The sequence below is a fragment of the Mya arenaria genome, chromosome 8, assembly GCF_026914265.1.
Source record: "Mya arenaria isolate MELC-2E11 chromosome 8, ASM2691426v1".
Classification (NCBI taxonomy): Eukaryota; Metazoa; Mollusca; class Bivalvia; order Myida; family Myidae; genus Mya; species Mya arenaria.
The window spans coordinates 26,873,560-26,892,521 of NC_069129.1; the positions used below are offsets into that span (position 1 = coordinate 26,873,560).

Consider the following 18,962-nt stretch of genomic DNA (forward strand, 5'->3'; position numbering starts at 1 on the left):
ACCTCTTCTCCTCATCCATACTCCTCATCCTCCTCACCCCCACCCGGTTCTCCTCCTGCTCTTCATTCTCTTTTTCATCCCTCTCCACCTCATTTTCGTCTACCTCTATCCCCGCTCCATGTCCCTCCCATGCTAATCATCATAATTGATATTATCATCAACAGAGTCTGATTTGGTCATAGTTGTTCGCGCTTCAATGTATAATTAGAATTCGTCATAAGCTTAATCTTATACTACAAGTGTACATTGGGCTAGATGCATTCAGGGCGGACCAGGATTTAATGTCTGAGGGGGCGTAATTTAGGGGGCGTATCATTTTGACTTGCGCCCCGCCCTTAGAACCGAACACTTAATTTCGTTTAAATTGTTAACAAGGGGGGGGGGTACTTCCCCAAGAATTGTTTTACAATTTCTAGTCCGAATTGATGCATTCTGGGCGTATTTCATGTCTCTTTTTCTCCTGTATTGAAATACAAAGTAAACTTGGACAGATTTAGGGGGCGCACGCCGGGTGCGCCCCTCTAAATCCGCCAATGGCATTGATAATTGATAGTTTTAACATATATGTAAAACAGTTGTGACTGTAAGGTAAAGAAAACATTATCATTGTGGCTATTTAATATACTTGTTATGATTTGTTATACCAAATGTTATACAAGTTGTTTTTCGTTGTTAAAGAGGGAACGGGATTGTAAAACAATCCATGACAGTTGGCCGGAAGATAAGACTGCAAGGTTAACAAAAAATCTCTTTTGTTATACACAAACACAAAAATAATTGATGGTAAATCTACTTCGTATCATATTTAGTATCAAATTCGTTTTGGTCTCTTCCAAGATGTAACTAGTGACATTGAAATATATTACACGAACCCATATTATGTAAACGAACTTAAGCCTGACTCGGTATTGTGATCATTCGGAACTCCTCGGCCATTTTTATCGAAAACAACCTCGGAAGTATGCCGGTACATCAGTTGAAGTAGTTCGTAAATTTTTGAATTATATCATTGCTGAAATGTAGGGTTTTAGATTTGTTTTATTGATCTGAGTTTAAATTGATTACCAGTGAAGTATATTGCAACATGATTAAGATTTCTAAGAGTTAAGTAATAAAGTTTAACTGCTAAAAAAATTACTACGCGATATAGGAATGTGCCGGACCTCAAACATAGGTCTTCCTAGGGTAATAGGAATGTGCAAGACCTCCAAGATGGATCCTCCTATGGCAATAGGAATGTGCAAGACCTCCAAGATAGATCCTGCTAGGGTAATAGGAATGTGCAAGACCTCCAAGATAGATCCTCCGAGGGCAATAGGAATGTGCAAGACCTCCAAGATAGATCCTGCTAGTGTAATAGGAATGTGCCGGACCTCAAACATAGATCCTCCTAGGGTAATAGGAATGTGCAAGACCTCCAAGATGGATCCTCCTAGGGCAAAAGGAATGTGCAAGACCTCCAAGATAGATCCTGCTAGGGTAAAAGGAATGTGCAAGACCTCCAAGATAGATCCTCCGAGGGCAATAGGAATGTGCAAGACCTCCAAGATAGATTCTGCTAGGGTAATAGGAATGTGCAAGACCTCCAAGATAGATCCTCCGAGGGCAATAGGAATGTGCAAGACCTCCAAGATAGATCCTGCTAGTGTTATAGGAATGTGCAAGCCCTCCAAGATGGATCCTCCTGGGGCTATAGGAATGTGCAAGACCCTAAAAATGGATCCTCCTAGGGCTATAGGAATATGCAAGATCTCCACAATGAGCCCTGCTAGGGTAATAGGAATGTGCATAACCTCCACGATGAGTCCTCCTAGGGCAATAGGAATGTGCCGGACCTCCAAGATTGATTCTCCTAGGGCAATAAGAATGTGCAAGACCTCCAACATAGATCCTCCTAGGGCAATAGGAATGTGCCGGACCTCAAACATAGATCCTCCTAGGGTAATAGGAATGTGCAAGACCTCCAAGATGGATCCTCCTAGGGCAATAGGAATGTGCCGGACCTCAAACATAGATCCTCCTAGGGCAATAAGAATGTTCAAGATCTCCAAGATAGATCCTGCTAGGGTAATAGGAATGTGCAAGACCTCCAAGATAGATCCTGCTAGGGTAATAGGAAAGTGCAAGATGTTCGAGATGGATCCTCCTGGGGCTATAGGAATGTACAAGACCTCCAAAATGAATCCTCCTGGGGCTATAGGAATGTGCAAGACCTCCACGATAAGTCCTGCTTGGGTAATAGGAATATGCAAGACCTCCAAGATAGATCCTCCGAGATGCAAAAGGAATGTGCAAGGCCTGCAAGATAGATCCTCCGAGGGCAATAGGAATGTGCAAGGCCTCCAAGATGGATCTTCCTATGGCTATATGAATGCGCAAGGTCTCCTAGATGGATCCTCCGAGGGCAATAGAAATGTGCAAGACCTTCAAGTTAGATCCTCATTAGGCTAACAAAATGTGCAAGGCCTCTAACATAGATCCTCCGAGGGCAATAGCAATGTGCAAGACCTCCACTATGAGTCCTCCTAGGGCAATATAAATGTGTAAGACCTTGAAGTTAGATCCTCATCAGGCTATGGGAATGTGCAAGTCACTAAGATAGATCCTACTAGGGATGTAGGAGTGTGCAAGGCCTCGAAGATATATCTTCCTAATGCTGAAGGAATATGCAAGGCCTCGAAGATAGATCCTCCTAGGGTTATAGGAATGTGCAAGACCTCTACGGTGAGTCCTGCTAGGGTAATAGGAATGAGCAAGTCCTCCACAATGAATCCTCCTAGGGCTATAGCAATGTGCAAGACCTCCACGTTGAGTCCTGCTAGAGTAATAGGAATGTGCAAGACCTCAAAGATGAGTCCTCCCAGGGTAATAGGAATGAGCAAGACCTCCAAGATGGATCCTCATATGGCTATAGGAATGTCCTGCTTGGGTAATAGGAATGTGAAAGACCTCCAAGATGAGTCCTCCTTGGGTAATAGGAATGTGCAAGACCTCCAAGATAGATTCTCAAATGATTATAGGAATGTGAAAGACCTACAAGATAGATTATCCAAGGGATATAGGAATGTGCAATACCTCCAAGATAGATTCTCAAATGATTATAGGAATGTGCAATACCTACAAGATAGATTCTCCAATGATTATAGAAATGTGCAAGACCTACAAGATAGATCCTCCGAGGGCTATAGGGACGTGCAAGACCTCCAAGATAGATCCTTCTGGGGCTATAGGAAGGGCAATGCAATAGTCCTGTATTTCAAGCTAAAATAGGCAAGTGATTCGGTGTCTTACCAACAAAAAAGAACACACCATATAGCAAAAACATCTTAAAGCAACCTAATGAGCCATTTACCGACTCTGACCACTACCACATGTTTCGCAAGGTCGCATGGTTATTCGTCTCCAAATCCCAATCTTATTTCTCATGTTGACAGCTTTATGTCTTTTTTCGACATGATGCATATAAACGATTACCTCATTGTCGAATATTTCCACATCTTTTGAAAGAGATACAACAGTTTTACTGCGTATATTTTGGCATTATATCTGACCATATAATCTTCAATATACCATTTCGATGGGTTTTCGTAACATCGCGGATTTAACCGCTGTTTCTAAAAGGTGTCAAGAACAAAAACAACTACAAAAATACACACGAACTTTTATATTGTAATTAATTGTTCTTGACATAATAAAAGGAATATATACAGGATATTAGTTTATTTCAGTGTAATATCGTATTTTATTTCACGAGTGACATAGGAAATATAGATTTTCTATGCTCAAGAGTGAAATAAAATACAGTCTTATGCGCCCCTCGTGCAAAATTATAGCTATCAATCTATTTCCAGTTTGTTGAGAAAAAGTGCTCTGATATTCATTCTTATAGTTTATTATTCGCTGGTTTTTAGTGCAACGCTTATATTAATGGTAATCAATAAGGTTTTATAAGTACACATATGTTCCAAAAAATAACGAAAACACTTTTACGTTTAAACGGGGTATGAATACATGAATTACCAAATTGCTAAGCCGCCATTTAATGAATGAAAATTTTGAAGGTCAAATGTGTTAGGAAAACAAATGCGGATTATCATTGGATTTTAAACATTTTTCTAAGTTGTAGACTGTGTTTCATGATACATGAATATTCAGTCATCTTACTGTCAGAGTCCAGCCTGTTTTGCTTGAAAACAGGTTTGTTTTCCAGGTAAAGAGTGAATGCCACGCTAGTTTGTTGACAAATATTTAGGAGTGGGTGGGGTAAAAAAATACCAGTTTATCTGTAAATTATTGTGTGAATTTTCCGAGAAGCTCGTATTACGTTTTACAAAGACAAACATTTCAAAATACATTTGAACGATACAATTCTATTTATGTTCGAACAGTTGTTTTCGTCTGTAATTTTTTGGTATGTAAGCAAATGTTCGAACATTCAGCTTCAAGATCAAGAAAAAGTTTGATAAACGGGATAATCGGTAATAAACGGTAAATTGTTAACTTCCAGATATATATTTATTTAAATTTATAAAAATTTCTTTAAATATTAAACATTTTTTTGCATACATTTTCTGGTTCAAAGTGAAGAGTTCTGTTTTGATCAAGGGGAAGTTTCTACAAAGGATTTTAAAGTGGTTCTGAAAGTTGATATTTTCACTCCTTATTTTGCAGTGAAAATGTAAAATTGATATTTTCACTGTTGTTATTTCACTGATATTCACCCCATATTTCATCGAAAAGCACTAAAGAAAATCCATTACTTATCATGGTCCATATTGTTTTGATGTTTTGATGAGGATGTGTAATAAGAGAAATGAAAGGTACATTCAATAAAATTGTGACTGAGTTAATTTAATGTTTAGAAGAATACTTACTTAGTGATCATAAGACACGCATTTCTTCTTCTTCAGCTCATCCGAGACGAGTAATTCCAAGTTATTTGTCAGCAGAATGAGTGTGCCGAGAAATTGAAATTTATCATTGACTTTTCAGTCAATACCATTAGAGTTGATCTTAAATAATATGAACATAACGTCTAAGGTATGTGTGTGCACGCTTGGAAACAATCGATATATACTACCGACTGCTCAAAGAGGCTTACAGCCAAAGATGACAGCGACAATCGTGGACTACATTTTAATATTTGCATACTGTTCACGAGAATTAAGCAGAGCTTCCGTCGTTTATAAAATAAACATTTTCAAAAGGAGAAACAATTGTTAAATAAATATTTTAATAATTATACAAATGTTATCTTCGAAGAGGCTGTAGTATAAGTTTGTCTGAGGTTTTGGAAAAAATATAGCTGAGACAGTAATACTAAAACTCCATTTAAAGATATATTTTTAGTTAAACACTAATATGTAATTACGTACGAACAGTTTTCACTATTGTATTCTAGTGTAATGTGTGTTTATATATATCATTTATTATATTAGGGAAGAACATAAGTATCCTCCATGGCTGAGAGTGAAAGATTCATCCCAACCCCAGCTTAGGGTGTTTTGGTGAAACGAAGTAAACCGAGTTTCCGCAGAACACCCTGCGCGGGGGTTGGGATGACCTACATGAGCGGCTATGGTAGATGCTTTTCCTCCCACCTCAGTTAAATAAAATAAAGTAAAACTGTATTTTTTCGGTGGAACTCTTTTGTGCGTAGTGAAAATAATGAGCGTATATATATATGATAATTCGTGGTTGTCATGGATATGCGTGCAGTGATTCAGGCTATATAAAATATAGTCAAATCGTTCATTAAATAGTTTTGAGGAGAGTGCAGCATTATTACTTGAATGGAGCGTGTACACTTTTTTTATGGCTAAAAATAACGGTAAATCATAAAGAACTTTAACATCACAGGCGTATTTTAAAAGTAGGTAACGCGAAATTTTACTGCTGCATCAAAATTTAAAAGTTATTGATTGTGAATATCTTGCCTTTTTTAAATGTCCTAAATTCGATATTATCCGTGGAAAATATCTTTTTTATTGGTATTCATCTGGTAATAATTTAAAAATATTTTTTACATTTCTATCGAAGTTAACAATCAATGTATACCATCTGTTAAACATGATAAATATGTAATTCTTATGTTGCAACTACAATAATATGTTTTTTGTTCATTTAATGTATTTTGGGCCGGTGGCCTTTGTTAACTTGAATAAAATGAATTGAATTGAATTGAAATCTACGTGAACGGTAAATTGGTTAATATGGATTTTGTACAGTTCTTCAGAGTCCTTTGTTATAATTAAATATGTACTTGGCCAGCTTGCAAACAATTCAACTTTAATGACTTTATTGGTAATGGTACAAACCAGCTGATTTTGCTAGATCCCAACTTGGAACCTTTCTTCTATGCAATACACCAACAGCAGTCTACATGTATCAATGGTCAAACGACAAATACAAAAGTGTTTCAACTACTGACACAGCATAATGTTTAAGTCATTTAAAATCATCTCAAGAATCAGAATAACAATCAAGCTGCTGTTTTTGTTTGTGTTTGTATCTTTGTATTTGTATTTTCGTGTGTTATTTATTATCACGCATATTGTCAACTCTTCTTAATGTCTTTTAGTGTGGGTCTTTATCGAATTTACCCAAATTGGAAGTAAAAATATCAATATTGTACTTTTCAAAAAAGGAATAGCTCGCTATTTATATAGAATTTTCGAAACATCCTGTTAAATTTAAGGTTGATTAATGGATAAGTGGTGATTGGCCAGATATATTCATGTTGAGAAAATCGAAACATACAAAAATAGTAATAATGGTATCTTTAAGTATGTACATACCATTGCATCGATATCTTTATTCAAATACAGTCTCGAAAGGAAAAACATTGAGCAAGCTTTCTTCGTTCTTAATCAAAATGGTCTTAATATCATATTATCTTTTTGCTATACATGTATATTAATGTAAATTAAATTAAATTGAGTGCAATAGCTATAAAAAGGAGAAAAACAAAACAAAAATTGTTTCCATCTGTGATATTCCAAAATAAAAAAGTTTTTGGGGGTTATAACATGGATTCTCTAATAAACGAGGCCCAAACCTATTTAGAAACTTTATCACCTTGATTATGGCGAATAAATTTGAATAAATAAGCATAATAACGATATTGAGGCTACCGGGCTTTTTTCTGTAGTTTATATTGTTTGAATTATTCTATACTATGAAGATTGAAACAGTTGATAAAATCCATTATATCCGTAAAAACTGAAATACTATAACCTTACAACTGTTATCATTTAAAACAAAATACAAGTATTATGTACGTTCACTTAACGTGGAAGCTGTATACATGAATACTATTTCTCAACCTAAAATGATAGCGTTTTACATATTATTTACTTTAGATGTCCTAGTGATAAGTTTCATGACATTTATGCTTATCTGAGTTAAAGCGTTTCAGAAAAAAAGTTTTTTGATAAATTATCAAACATACAAATATTCATGAATGGAAACTTGTATACATTGGGTATTTTTGTCGTCTTAAATATACACATTGAAAATGGTATATACAGTTTGTGTATATAAGAATTCCAGCAGCCTTCCGTTCAGTCGAGTGCGGTGAAAATAGAATTTGTATCAATTGGCGCAGGGTATTTTGCCTTGCACATGCTGTGCATTACATTATTTCATAATTATTTTTAATACGCATATATCCACTGTCGTATATAAGCATAGTTGAGGTAACAGATACGCAACTTCTGTGCAGTAATCATTAGTCCAAACAATAGTCTCACTATGTTCTCCAAGTATAGCTATCTTTATAATACCAATAAAACACTTGCATAGTATGAAAGTATGAGTTAATTAAAAAAGCCACAAACCCTCAAGTTGATGACAATTTCGAGTAACAACGACCATGAGCTACTGCTACACATTTCATATTTAAATCTTATACTTTTAGAGATATTTGTTTAGTTAAAAGTTCTGACCTTAGACACGCTTCTTTTGGTTGATCGGTACAATTATGTTTATCTGATACTTTTCCGTCGTTTTTGAACATTTTCATATCTTGATACTTCGTAGATAAAAGACCTGATAGGAAATAAACAAAAAAACGAGTTATGACAACACTTTAGGTTTCTGAAGTAATAACCCACCATTCCTTTCAGTGCTTTGATTTTAGCTTCATGTGCCACACATAATTCATTTAGTTATGTCCCATACAAACTCTTGAATTTAAGTTTTGGTACAGAAAAAATGAAATAAAAATATCTTTAAAAATATGAGCCTTTTGCTGAAAGAGTAGATTTAACCTCCCCCTGAAATAGCTATATTTATTAGTCTGAATATTTTTTAGCATAACCAGAAGGATGTGTTTGGTATATGTCAGGCATTTAACCCTTCTAATTAAAGCTGGAATTTGATGGCATTTGAGACGACTGTGTCTCTGAAGTTTTCAAAGTTTCCGTCTTTGTCTTAAACAATATCTATTTCAATAGAAAAAAAATCATTTTCCAAATATACAAAGTTTGAGCATAATCACAGGATTGTAGAAATTACACAAATATATGTGTTAACAAAATACTCGAGGAATCTTTGAAGCTTGTGCTATGTCTCGCTTCTGGTTCAATGACAAAGACATGGTGTAGTAAGCGGTAATATGCGTTGAAAGTAGAACAACGGTATAAAACGGAAAGCCACAACGGGAGGGATTTTGTTTTGAGTTGAGGGAGGAGCAGAGCGAAAGGGTTGTGAACAGAAGCGTATTGTTGAAGTGCTGAATATAGTTGAATTGGTCTGGTTTTATTTTATTTTTGGAAATCTAAACAACTTCATTTCTTACTTTTTCAGGATTGATAAACTGGTACATCAAGTTGTTTCCTCAGTGCATTTTAACTTTAATACTTTGATTGTAGATAATTTCTACAGAATTTAAACTGAAAATGAAATATTAATTCTGATGAAGTCTGATCATTATGATATCTTGCAAATGTATTTAGTTCATATCATACCAAGACCATTACTAACTCGGAAGGAGAAAATCTGATTAGATTAAATTGTTCAGTTCTCAACTTATATGAAGCCGGTAGTGTAAAACAAACGTTTTATTTCTGCCTGGTGACTCAAGGGATTTATTAAGACTTTAATACGCTCATTTATTTAGTTGCTGAAAGGTAATTCTTTAATTTGAGGTATTTTTGGAATAAAAAAGTTTAGGTCTAATGTTCGAGAATGGACATCACGTATTTATGGAGTGTTTTATTCATGGTGCATACTCAAATTAAGCCAGGTATGTATTGAAGAACCATTTTTATAGTATGAATCATTTAAAAAAAGAAAAACAAACGCTTTATAAGCTCATATTAAACATATCAAGTTGTTTATTATAACCGAAATCAATGAAGGTTATTCAGTTCTTTAAATGTTCATTACTTTGAAAACTGAGTAATTTATTTCAATTCCAGAGTAAACAAGGTTATTTGGGGTTTCTTATTGACATATTTGTGACTTTATCTGTAGGGATGTCTCAAGTTCAGCTTAATACCAACGGCGCTATAACGGCGGTGCTTGGTAACAAACACATATAAGCGAACGTGCACACACAATGGCTTTACAGCCTTACAGATACAATAACTTACACTGAAAATGATAAAAGATGGCGTTCGTATATTGGACGTAAATCTGCCAACCATTACAAAAATAAGCTGATTTGTAACATTAACCCCAATGAAGAAAGGAGGACACGCCATTAATGTTTTGTTCTGTTAATTTTTAATGGCAATCCCTGTTGGTAGACAGCTGGCTTTTGGATTGTCCTGGTGTTTAAGTGTAACCAATAAGACTGTTTTGATTAATAAAAAAGTAAGGGGTTTAAGGTTTTTTAAAATTTACTCTTAAAGTGTTACGAGTATACTATTTTATTGATAAGCTGAGTTGTAACATTATCCCCAGTGTATAAAGGGGGACACGCCATTTAACGTTGTTTTTTTTGTTCAGATTTAATGGCAATCCCTGTTTGAGGACTTCTTTTTTTTCAATTACTCTTTCCCCTTATTTCTTGACATTGTGTTCGTTCTATTATATATTTTTATATTTTTTCAATATTCCGTCTATTTTTATCACTTCGATTCGTTAAAAATAAAACAGGTTTGAAATAACTGAAGCGCTCATGTTCTTCAACGTACAAAAGGTGCAACAAGTGTAATTTCATGTAACAAGCATATAATTCCGAGGTTCTAGGTTTGTTACCCGGAAAAATACTCCAAAAAATCAGAATTCAGAAAAAAAATATTCCGATTTAAAACAACAACAACCCAAAATACACCTTTTAACACCTCGTTATGCTTGACATTCATAAAAAACCCATCACAAATCGGAATCCTATGCATAACACAGGGTGTTACGTTAATATTTCATGTGGAACAGTGGACAGAAATAACGTTTCGATTTAAAACACGCACGCACATGTTAACACCCTGTTACGCTTGTTTGGTGTTACGTTTGCAAAACCTCCGCAAATCGCAATCCTCTACATCTTACAGGATTTTACGTTCATACTACATATGTTTCAGTAAGCAGAAATAACTTTCTGACTTTATAAGTATATGTTGTAATCTGTTGATCATGCGTCTTGTAACAATAGCAAAAACGCTCCACAAAACAGGAATCATTTGGCTTATAACATGACGATTTACTCTTGTTACGTTGATGTCACATGAGATGCTAAAAAACGTCCAAATTTACATAATTGTGTTAGACCCTGTCCGCCTCTTGTAACGTTGATGTCAAATGTGTAACAGTAAGCTGCCTCCGCCCTCTCACCCCCCACCCCCACCTCCAAACGTTGAAACATTATTTTACAAAATGTTACAAATATGAGTTGTATAATTTGACAAACGTACAGCTAAACATGGCTGAAAATCCTTTATCAAGGTGTGATACGTGGCTTCTTTTTTTTATTTTTTTGTAAATTATTTAAATTTTCACTTCTATTTCTATTCAGATTTAAATTATTTAAACGTGAACAGCAATAAAACATACGGCAATTTTGATCTCTGTGTTTATAAATTGAGACAAAAAGTATTTTTTTTTCTGCAAATTTAACAGGGCAATTATTTCTTAAAAGCTTTATTCTGGAGAATTGAATCTAACGACAAAATCTATAACAACCTTTTACCATTCAATGTCACTGTGACCTTGACCTTTGTCCCTATGACCCCCAAAACAATAGGGGTCATCTACTGGTCAGGTCCAACTTCCATATCAAGTTTGATGACCATAGGTCTAGGCATTGTTGAGTTATCACTCGGACAAGCTTTAAAATTATTTTACCATTGAAGGTCACTGTGACCTTGACATTTGACCCGATGAGCCCTTATATCAATAGGGGTCATCTACTGGTCAGGCCCAACCTTCATGTCAAGTTTGATGACCATACGTCCAGGAATTGTTGAGTTATCACTCGGACAAGCTTTGGTCTACCGACGGACCGACCGACCGACCGACCGTCGACCTACTGACCGACATGTGCAAAGCAATATACCCCTCTTCTTTGAAGGGGGGCATACTAATAATAATCATAAAAGCTTTATTTACCAAAGGTTACACATTTAGACATATGAGAACATAATCATGTTAAGAAGCACCGATCAAGATATTCTGCCCATACACATTCTGACTAAACTTGGTGATTATTAGAGATGGTTTTTCAAGTTATTGAAGACAATACCTATTTCAGTAAATTTCTATAATCAAAGCAGGATAACTCTTGTGTGACTCAAGGGATAGGGCTAGTTAATAAATTTAGTCCAAGAAATTATACCCGTACACATTTTGACCAAATTTGGTAAAGATTGAACAAAAGTTCTTCAGTAAATGATCTGACAAGCCAATTTTAGGCAGTTTCTATAATGAAATGTAATTAAATCATGAATGACTTAAGAAATACTGCTTGATATCAACCTTGTATCAGATATTATGCCAATACACATCTGACCAAATTTAAGACCAATTTGAGGTGATTTCTATAACTAGAGGTTGATTTCTATTGAATAACAAAAGCGAAATGGCTGTTTATGAAATTGGTTTGAGATATTATGCCCTTACACATTCTGACCAAATTTGGTGAAGATTGGACGCAGGCCTCTGAAGTTATTGATTAGACTATATATTGGAAGCCGCCTGCCGGACAGCCAATATGTTGCATGTAAAACTATGAAATGACCTGCTCTAAAAGTGGTCGTATTAAAAGGGTAAAAAAATTACATTATCTTTAGCATGATACTAACTTAACAAATACAAGGTTAACTAAATATGTATTATACCAAAAGGTTCATATGCTTTCAATACAACATAATTTTATGACATAATTTTGTTTTATAACAGCTTAGTTATATGTCATAACATAAATCAAGAATAGCTCAATTTAACAAATTACAATTACTATGCCCTATTCATTAATTTACAGTATATATGCCATTAGTGCATCAATAAAATAAACTTTGGCAAATAAAATTTGATGATCTAATCGAAGCAAAATATCTAATACATTCTGCAGCGTTGCATTAAAAATACAAATATCAAATTCATTATCTTTAATTATCAGACAGCAGCAGCTACTTGTATGAAACTTGTCCACTGTTTTTTTTCGGCAAATCTAAATAATTTCATTGGTAAATAATAAATTTTCTGAAAATATTGACCAATCCATAAACATTTTGGGCAATTTTAACCATACAAAGGACTTAACCAGTCTTGTTCCAGTTTATTTTAATTGGCTGCAGAATTAAACAAAAGCACCGCCTGCGGATGCTGAATGCTTGTCTGATTTTATGCTTTTACGATTTATTTATTTCATATTGTACATTTGATAGTGAACAGGTATTCCAAAGTTTAAAAGTGATAGCTTTAATAGTTTGCATGTAAGTGACCCAAGCACAAAACTTAATAAACAGATTAGCTAAAAATTACAAAGTCCAAAAACACTCAAATATACCCCACCCTCCGCCTACCCTTCCAAATGTGTGACTCAAAAACCTGTTTAATATATTGAAGGCATTATCCATTTTTTGTCTAGGAAAGAAATTGAAATCAATCCAACAAAAATTGAAGAAGCTATGGCCAATTCTCATAATCAACCAAAATCCATCAAAATTCATGTTTTTTACCCCCAAAACAGGTGAGATTCAGCATCTTAAAAGTAAAACGTGAAGAAAGGTATTAGATGAACAAGTCGACCAAGTTTCAAAGTGATAGCTTTGATAGTTTCCATGTAAGTGATCTAAAAGCAAAAAGTAACCAACGGCTCTGACGATGACGATGACAATCAAGTGACGACAATAGTTCGTCGTTTTTTTCAAAAGTCAGACGAGCTAATAAATATATAATTAAACAATAGATATAATTACTATATTTTGTTTACTTGCCCCCAGTAGAAAAACAGCATTTTATACAGACAGGGGTGAAAAAAAATGAAGCCTGAGCGTGATTAAGGGGTAAATTTCATACCACATGCAATGATTAAGTAATGCATTGAATAAGATATCAAAAGGGCAAGTGGATTCAAAAAACAAGAAACTTATCATTTTTGAAAAAGTTAAACTTTTCGTAAAATGAGTACCATACTTTGATACATTTCGTTTTTTAAATAACATGTTTAAAGCTGTTTTAGCTCAATCTTATTATAAACAAAATGTATAAACAACATTAAAGAGTCAACGTATTAAAGCAAAAAAGTGTCAAATCAAGATTTTAGTATTTTAAAGGGTCAGTATTTTTTTTATACTTTTACCACTTGAAGTTTAATTAGATCAGTTACAGTGTCATTTCTAGTGGTAAGTTTCTACATTTTAAAAACCTCACGATGTATGAATGAGATATGCCAAGTTTCATAACAATTTTTCAACACATGTCAAAGATAAAGAAGTTTTCATCGGCAACATATTTTTGATATTTAATGTACACTTGGGACACAAATACACACTTATTATATACACTTATTATACATACTTATTTATATTTCAAGTTCAATGTTCTATAATGTTTGGGCATATGTCTTGTGAATGTGTTGAACTTTTGATTGTATATTGGATTCTTCTCTTTGAATTGCTTGTAGAGTTCCCTTTTTGACATCAGAAGATGTCTTTTGGCTACTGGAACTCCTTCTTCTAAAAAAATGTGGCTTTGCTTGGCATGATTTTTAAATGGTCATCTAAAAATCATTCCATTTTGTGTTGCCACTTCTTTCTGAAGACTTCGATTGTATTCAGCTGTTTCACTTCCGTTCTATTTCTTATCATGTATATATATATATATATATATATATATATATATATATATATATATATATATATATATATATATATATATATATAATTGGCCTAATCTTTTAATAGCCCATATATTATTAGAGAATTCTGAATATATATGCAAGTTGTTTTGATCAAGTAACCTGTTCTTTCCACTCTGTTTACTCCGATCATGTCTTTCAATTCTGTCGGACTCTAACTTACTTCTATGAACTGTCTTGAATCTCTGTTCAGATTGACCATCGACTTTCTCCTTGGTGTTGCATGTCAAAGTAGATTATTCATCGTATTAGCCCATTCCCCAAATCTCAAGGTAATGACATACATGCCTTTTTGGTCTATTTTATTACATATCATGTTTGATCAAGCTTGGTCTTTCTTCGCCTTGTTTCATTTTTGGATCAGGTTTTGCTATTGCCTTTTGCATTCTTGGCTTTTGGGGCTATTTCAGCTTTTTTCTTTCTGTACTTTTGCTTTCTCAACCTGTCTCTCACTCTTATTTCTTTGTCATACTTTGGGTGACTCTTAATTTTTTCTCTAACTTTTTTCACCCTAAAGTTTGTTCTCAAGGTTTTTTCTTTTTCTGTACTTTCTTAGCCTTTTCTGGTTAGGTTGGATCTGATTTTAGCTGTTTTGGATATTCTTGAATCCGCTTGTGCTCTTTGCGTGAAGTATTACTTAATTTATTGTCAGATATTTGAAAGTCAATTTCAGATTTATACTGACTTCTTAGAGTTCTTCCTGTATTAAAACTGAATTTTGCTAACAGAGGAGAAGTCATTTTTACTCCAGTTGTTTTTGCGAAGATATAATTAGAATGCTCGTTATATTTTGTAAAATATATTTTCAAGTTATTTTAAATGTCCCAAGTGAACAAAAAATAGCAAAAAATTAAAACTTCTGGATTTTACCTTACAAGATCAGTAGTTTTCAAGAGAACATACTTTCTTTTAAGCAATAAGAATAGTAACACACATTAATGCATGTGACTTAGAAATTAAGTTCGTCAAAAAAAATAGACTTATTTTATTTTTTATTACCATCAAAAATTGGGAGTTTTCCATAATATTTTTCCAGTTTACCACTATAGCAACATAAAAGTCTTCTGAGTATGTCAACTGCTCCTAAATAATAAATGCTGAATGCACCTAGATGACATGTCATGTATATTTTTTGTTTCTGACACATGTTAATTATACATGTCAAAAGTCATGTACACTTGGGACAACACATTATATGCAGGAAAAATCTCATATGGCCCTACTTTATCAAATCTGTGTTAGGACTGATTTTTAAGGTCCTCCCCTTAGTAATTATGTGCAAATAAATCAAAACTTCACATGAACAAGAAAAATATTGATCAAATGTGCTATTTTGTACACTTGGGACATTTTTGTACACACTGTTCCATATAACAAATAATGTGCTGTTCAAAATGGAATTAGTTGAAAAAATATTGAAATAAATAAATAAAAAACATATCACTACAAGATGAAGAAACAAGACCTCATGAAATTAATAATACTTATCAATGCTGCAAGAAGAAAAATATCAATTGGCCAATTTCGGAGCAAACTAAAACTATACACCTTTCAATTTCTAAGAAGCCATATAGAAACATTATTCATTAATATTTTCTAAACTTTTGCTAACGTAATAACCAACATATTACACATCAGCATAAAGAAAACCTTTTTTTATATATATTTTAGGTGGTTACAAAGTTATTCAAAGTTGAAAACATGATTTCAGTTAAATTTCACGCTAAAACCAGTACACTTGGGACATTTTTTGAAGGTTTTTTCTGCATTATTTTTCAATGGACTGTTGTAATGCGATGAAACATGAAACAACAATATACCACTATAAAACACATATTCAGGAGTAAAAGTATAACCAGTTTTCTATTTCAGTAATCAGTTAAAAGGAAATTATTAAAAGGCTTCATTTTTAATTTTCACCCATAGGCACAATGTTAGAAAAACAACATATATATGTACATTGTATATACTCATTATAATAATACAAATCTATCAATATCTGTCTGTGCCCCTCAATTCTTCTTCAGCGAAGCCTTCCTCACCCTACAATTTTGTTTGTCCGTCAAGTACCTAATGTAATACTCTGAAGAAAAAGAATAGGTTCATGTTATGAGCTTTTACTTATGATTTCTCATAATTTAAAGTTTATAATCAAAACAAACCCAAAATCAAGTATCAAGCAAGAGGGCCATTATGGCCCTGATTTTCTCAACTGCATTATGACAGCTATTTGAATTGACTGAAATGTTTCGCAAATGACAATACATAAGATTGGTTTGTTGATGTCAAAATGAGTTGAAAAACCCCTTTTACAGTAAAGTTAAACAGTTTGTACGCAATCACAAATATTATGGATGTAGGTAAGACATAGTCAACTTAAGAACTAAACATAAATACTGAATACCAAGGCTCTGTGCCATGCGATTTCAAAGAAAAATTTCAATGAATTTACTAAATAAGTGTATAGAAAATCAGGAATCCCAGGGGTGTTGCCAGCTTTAAAGCCAGGCTCATTTTTGAACAATTTTGGTGAAGAATCACGATACAAGTCTACATACTTTAAATAAGCTGTCACATATGTGACGAATACCCCTGGATACAGGAATGGCTAACAAAGGTAACAAAGGGCAATCACTCTGTAGTTAGCTAAAATAGAGTTATGGTTTTTAATCATGTGCGCCAAAAGGCCATATATTATATGTTGAATTCAATATGAACAGATACATGAACTTTCAATGGACCTTCATTATTGAACGTGCATTAACAGGATTATGTCATAACATTAATTTTATTCATTTGACATGTTTCTAGCCAACCTTTTGAATGTGTATTTAAGGTAGAGCATCATGACATTGTCATGTTGGAATGTAACTTTAAAAAAACACCAGTAAATACAATTTAAAAATCTATCCTAGGGTAGTGTCAATTTCAATTTAATGTTTCTTTTCGCATTTAACACACTTCAAGCTGTGACGGATACGGGGCTTATGGTGTGGTCAAGCCATATTGCATCAAATTGATGCAGGAATATCTTTATGAACTCTAAACCCAACAACATGTGTACTGTGTTTAAGATATTTCTACTTACCCCAAGTTCTTGTGTGAAAAAATCTTTTCTATTTCGATCTGATAGTATTTTGAACTAAATGAAAAAGCAGAACACAAACCTTTCTTTATGATAACAGCATCATACCAAATGGTCTGCACGTCTTCCTCCCACTTTGCTGAGGTCCTCCTCCCCATCACTGAAGTCCTGCAATATGATAACAAACAAGCAAATTCGTTGAATTGATATCCCCCGCCTAATTGGGCTAAGTCAAGGAATTGAAATCAATTGTGAATGAAATGTATATATCTGAGTTTGAGTTTCATTGCAACTGTTTGAAATAAAAAAATATTGTATATAATGTAACATTTAGAATTGACCAAGAAACCTAGTTTATGACTCCATGTTACCCAGTTCCAAACTAATCTAAGTTTTCATCAAGGCAAACATTCTGATCAAGTTTCATGAAAATTGGTCCAGATATATTGCAAAAATTATAGCCTCTAGAGTGTCCACAAGTTTTTTTTAAGATTTGACTCAGTGACCTCATTTTTGATCCCACATGACCTACTAGTTTCAAACTATTCCAAGATTTCATTGAGGGATTTTGATTAAGTTTCATGGAAATAAGAGCTGATGTATTGCCTCTAGATTGTTCCCAAGATTTCTGTAAGATATGACATAGTGACCTAGTTTTTGACCCATATGGCCAGCTTTTAAAACCCAGTCGAAATTTAACCCAAGAGAACATTCTGACCATGTTTGAACTTATTAGACCAATCACCACCATAAAATAGTTTTTAACAAGATTTTTGAAAGATTTGACGTAGTGACATAATTTCTTATCACATGTAACCCAGTTTAAAATATGTCGAAGAGTTCATCAAGAAAACATTCTGATCAAGTTTAATGAATATAAGACCATACATATTGCCTCTAATGTGTTTCAAAGATTTTTATAAGATTTGACCTAGTGACCTAATTTTTGACCCCATGTGACCCACTTTTTTAAGTGGTCCATATTTCTTCAAGGGGTACATCATGACTAATTTTGAACATAACTTGACCAATCTTTACCATGATATGGTTCTGGACAAGAATTTTCTAAGATTTGATCTAGTGACCTAATTTTTTTTTCATTTGTGACCCAGCTTTATATACAACCAAGAGTTCATCAAGGAAAACATTCTGATTAAGTTTCTTGAATATTTGACCATGTATAATGCCTCTAGTATGTTCCAAAGATTTTTCTATGATTTGACCTAGTGACCTAGTTTTTGACCCCATGTGACCCACTTTTAAAATAGGTCGAGATATGATCAAGGGGAACATTATGACCAAGTTTGAACATTTTGTGATCAATGCCGACCAAGATATGGTACCGGACGGACGGAAGGACGGAATGACGGACGGACAACGCCAAAACAATATTCCCCTCCCGAAACCTTCGATTCGGCGGAGGATAAAAACAGTGAATATTTCCACTTGAGTTATTTGAACTGTTCGAAAGAGTGAAATATCATTTTTATTTCATTGATAAACCACTAAAATCCACCAGAAAGACTATGATTAAAAATGAAAGCATCTAACTGAAAATATTAATTTTAGTTT

General features: G+C 33.8%; 1 protein-coding gene across 3 annotated transcripts in view; it reads left to right on the forward strand.

Moving 5' to 3' along the window:
• The first annotated feature begins 8,647 nt into the window (after positions 1-8,647).
• Positions 8,648-18,962, forward strand: part of LOC128244747 (carcinoembryonic antigen-related cell adhesion molecule 5-like) — a 49,412-nt gene continuing 39,097 nt past the window's right edge. For 2 of the 3 annotated variants that reach the window (XM_052962799.1, XM_052962803.1), the window contains exons 1-2: positions 8,648-8,752; positions 9,122-9,247. In XM_052962799.1, the coding sequence (XP_052818759.1) occupies positions 9,190-9,247 (58 nt within the window). In that variant the 5' untranslated portion in view covers positions 8,648-8,752; positions 9,122-9,189. Of the gene's footprint in view, positions 8,753-9,067; positions 9,248-18,962 lie in introns of those variants that run through there. The other variant, XM_052962800.1, reaches the window with a different exon arrangement.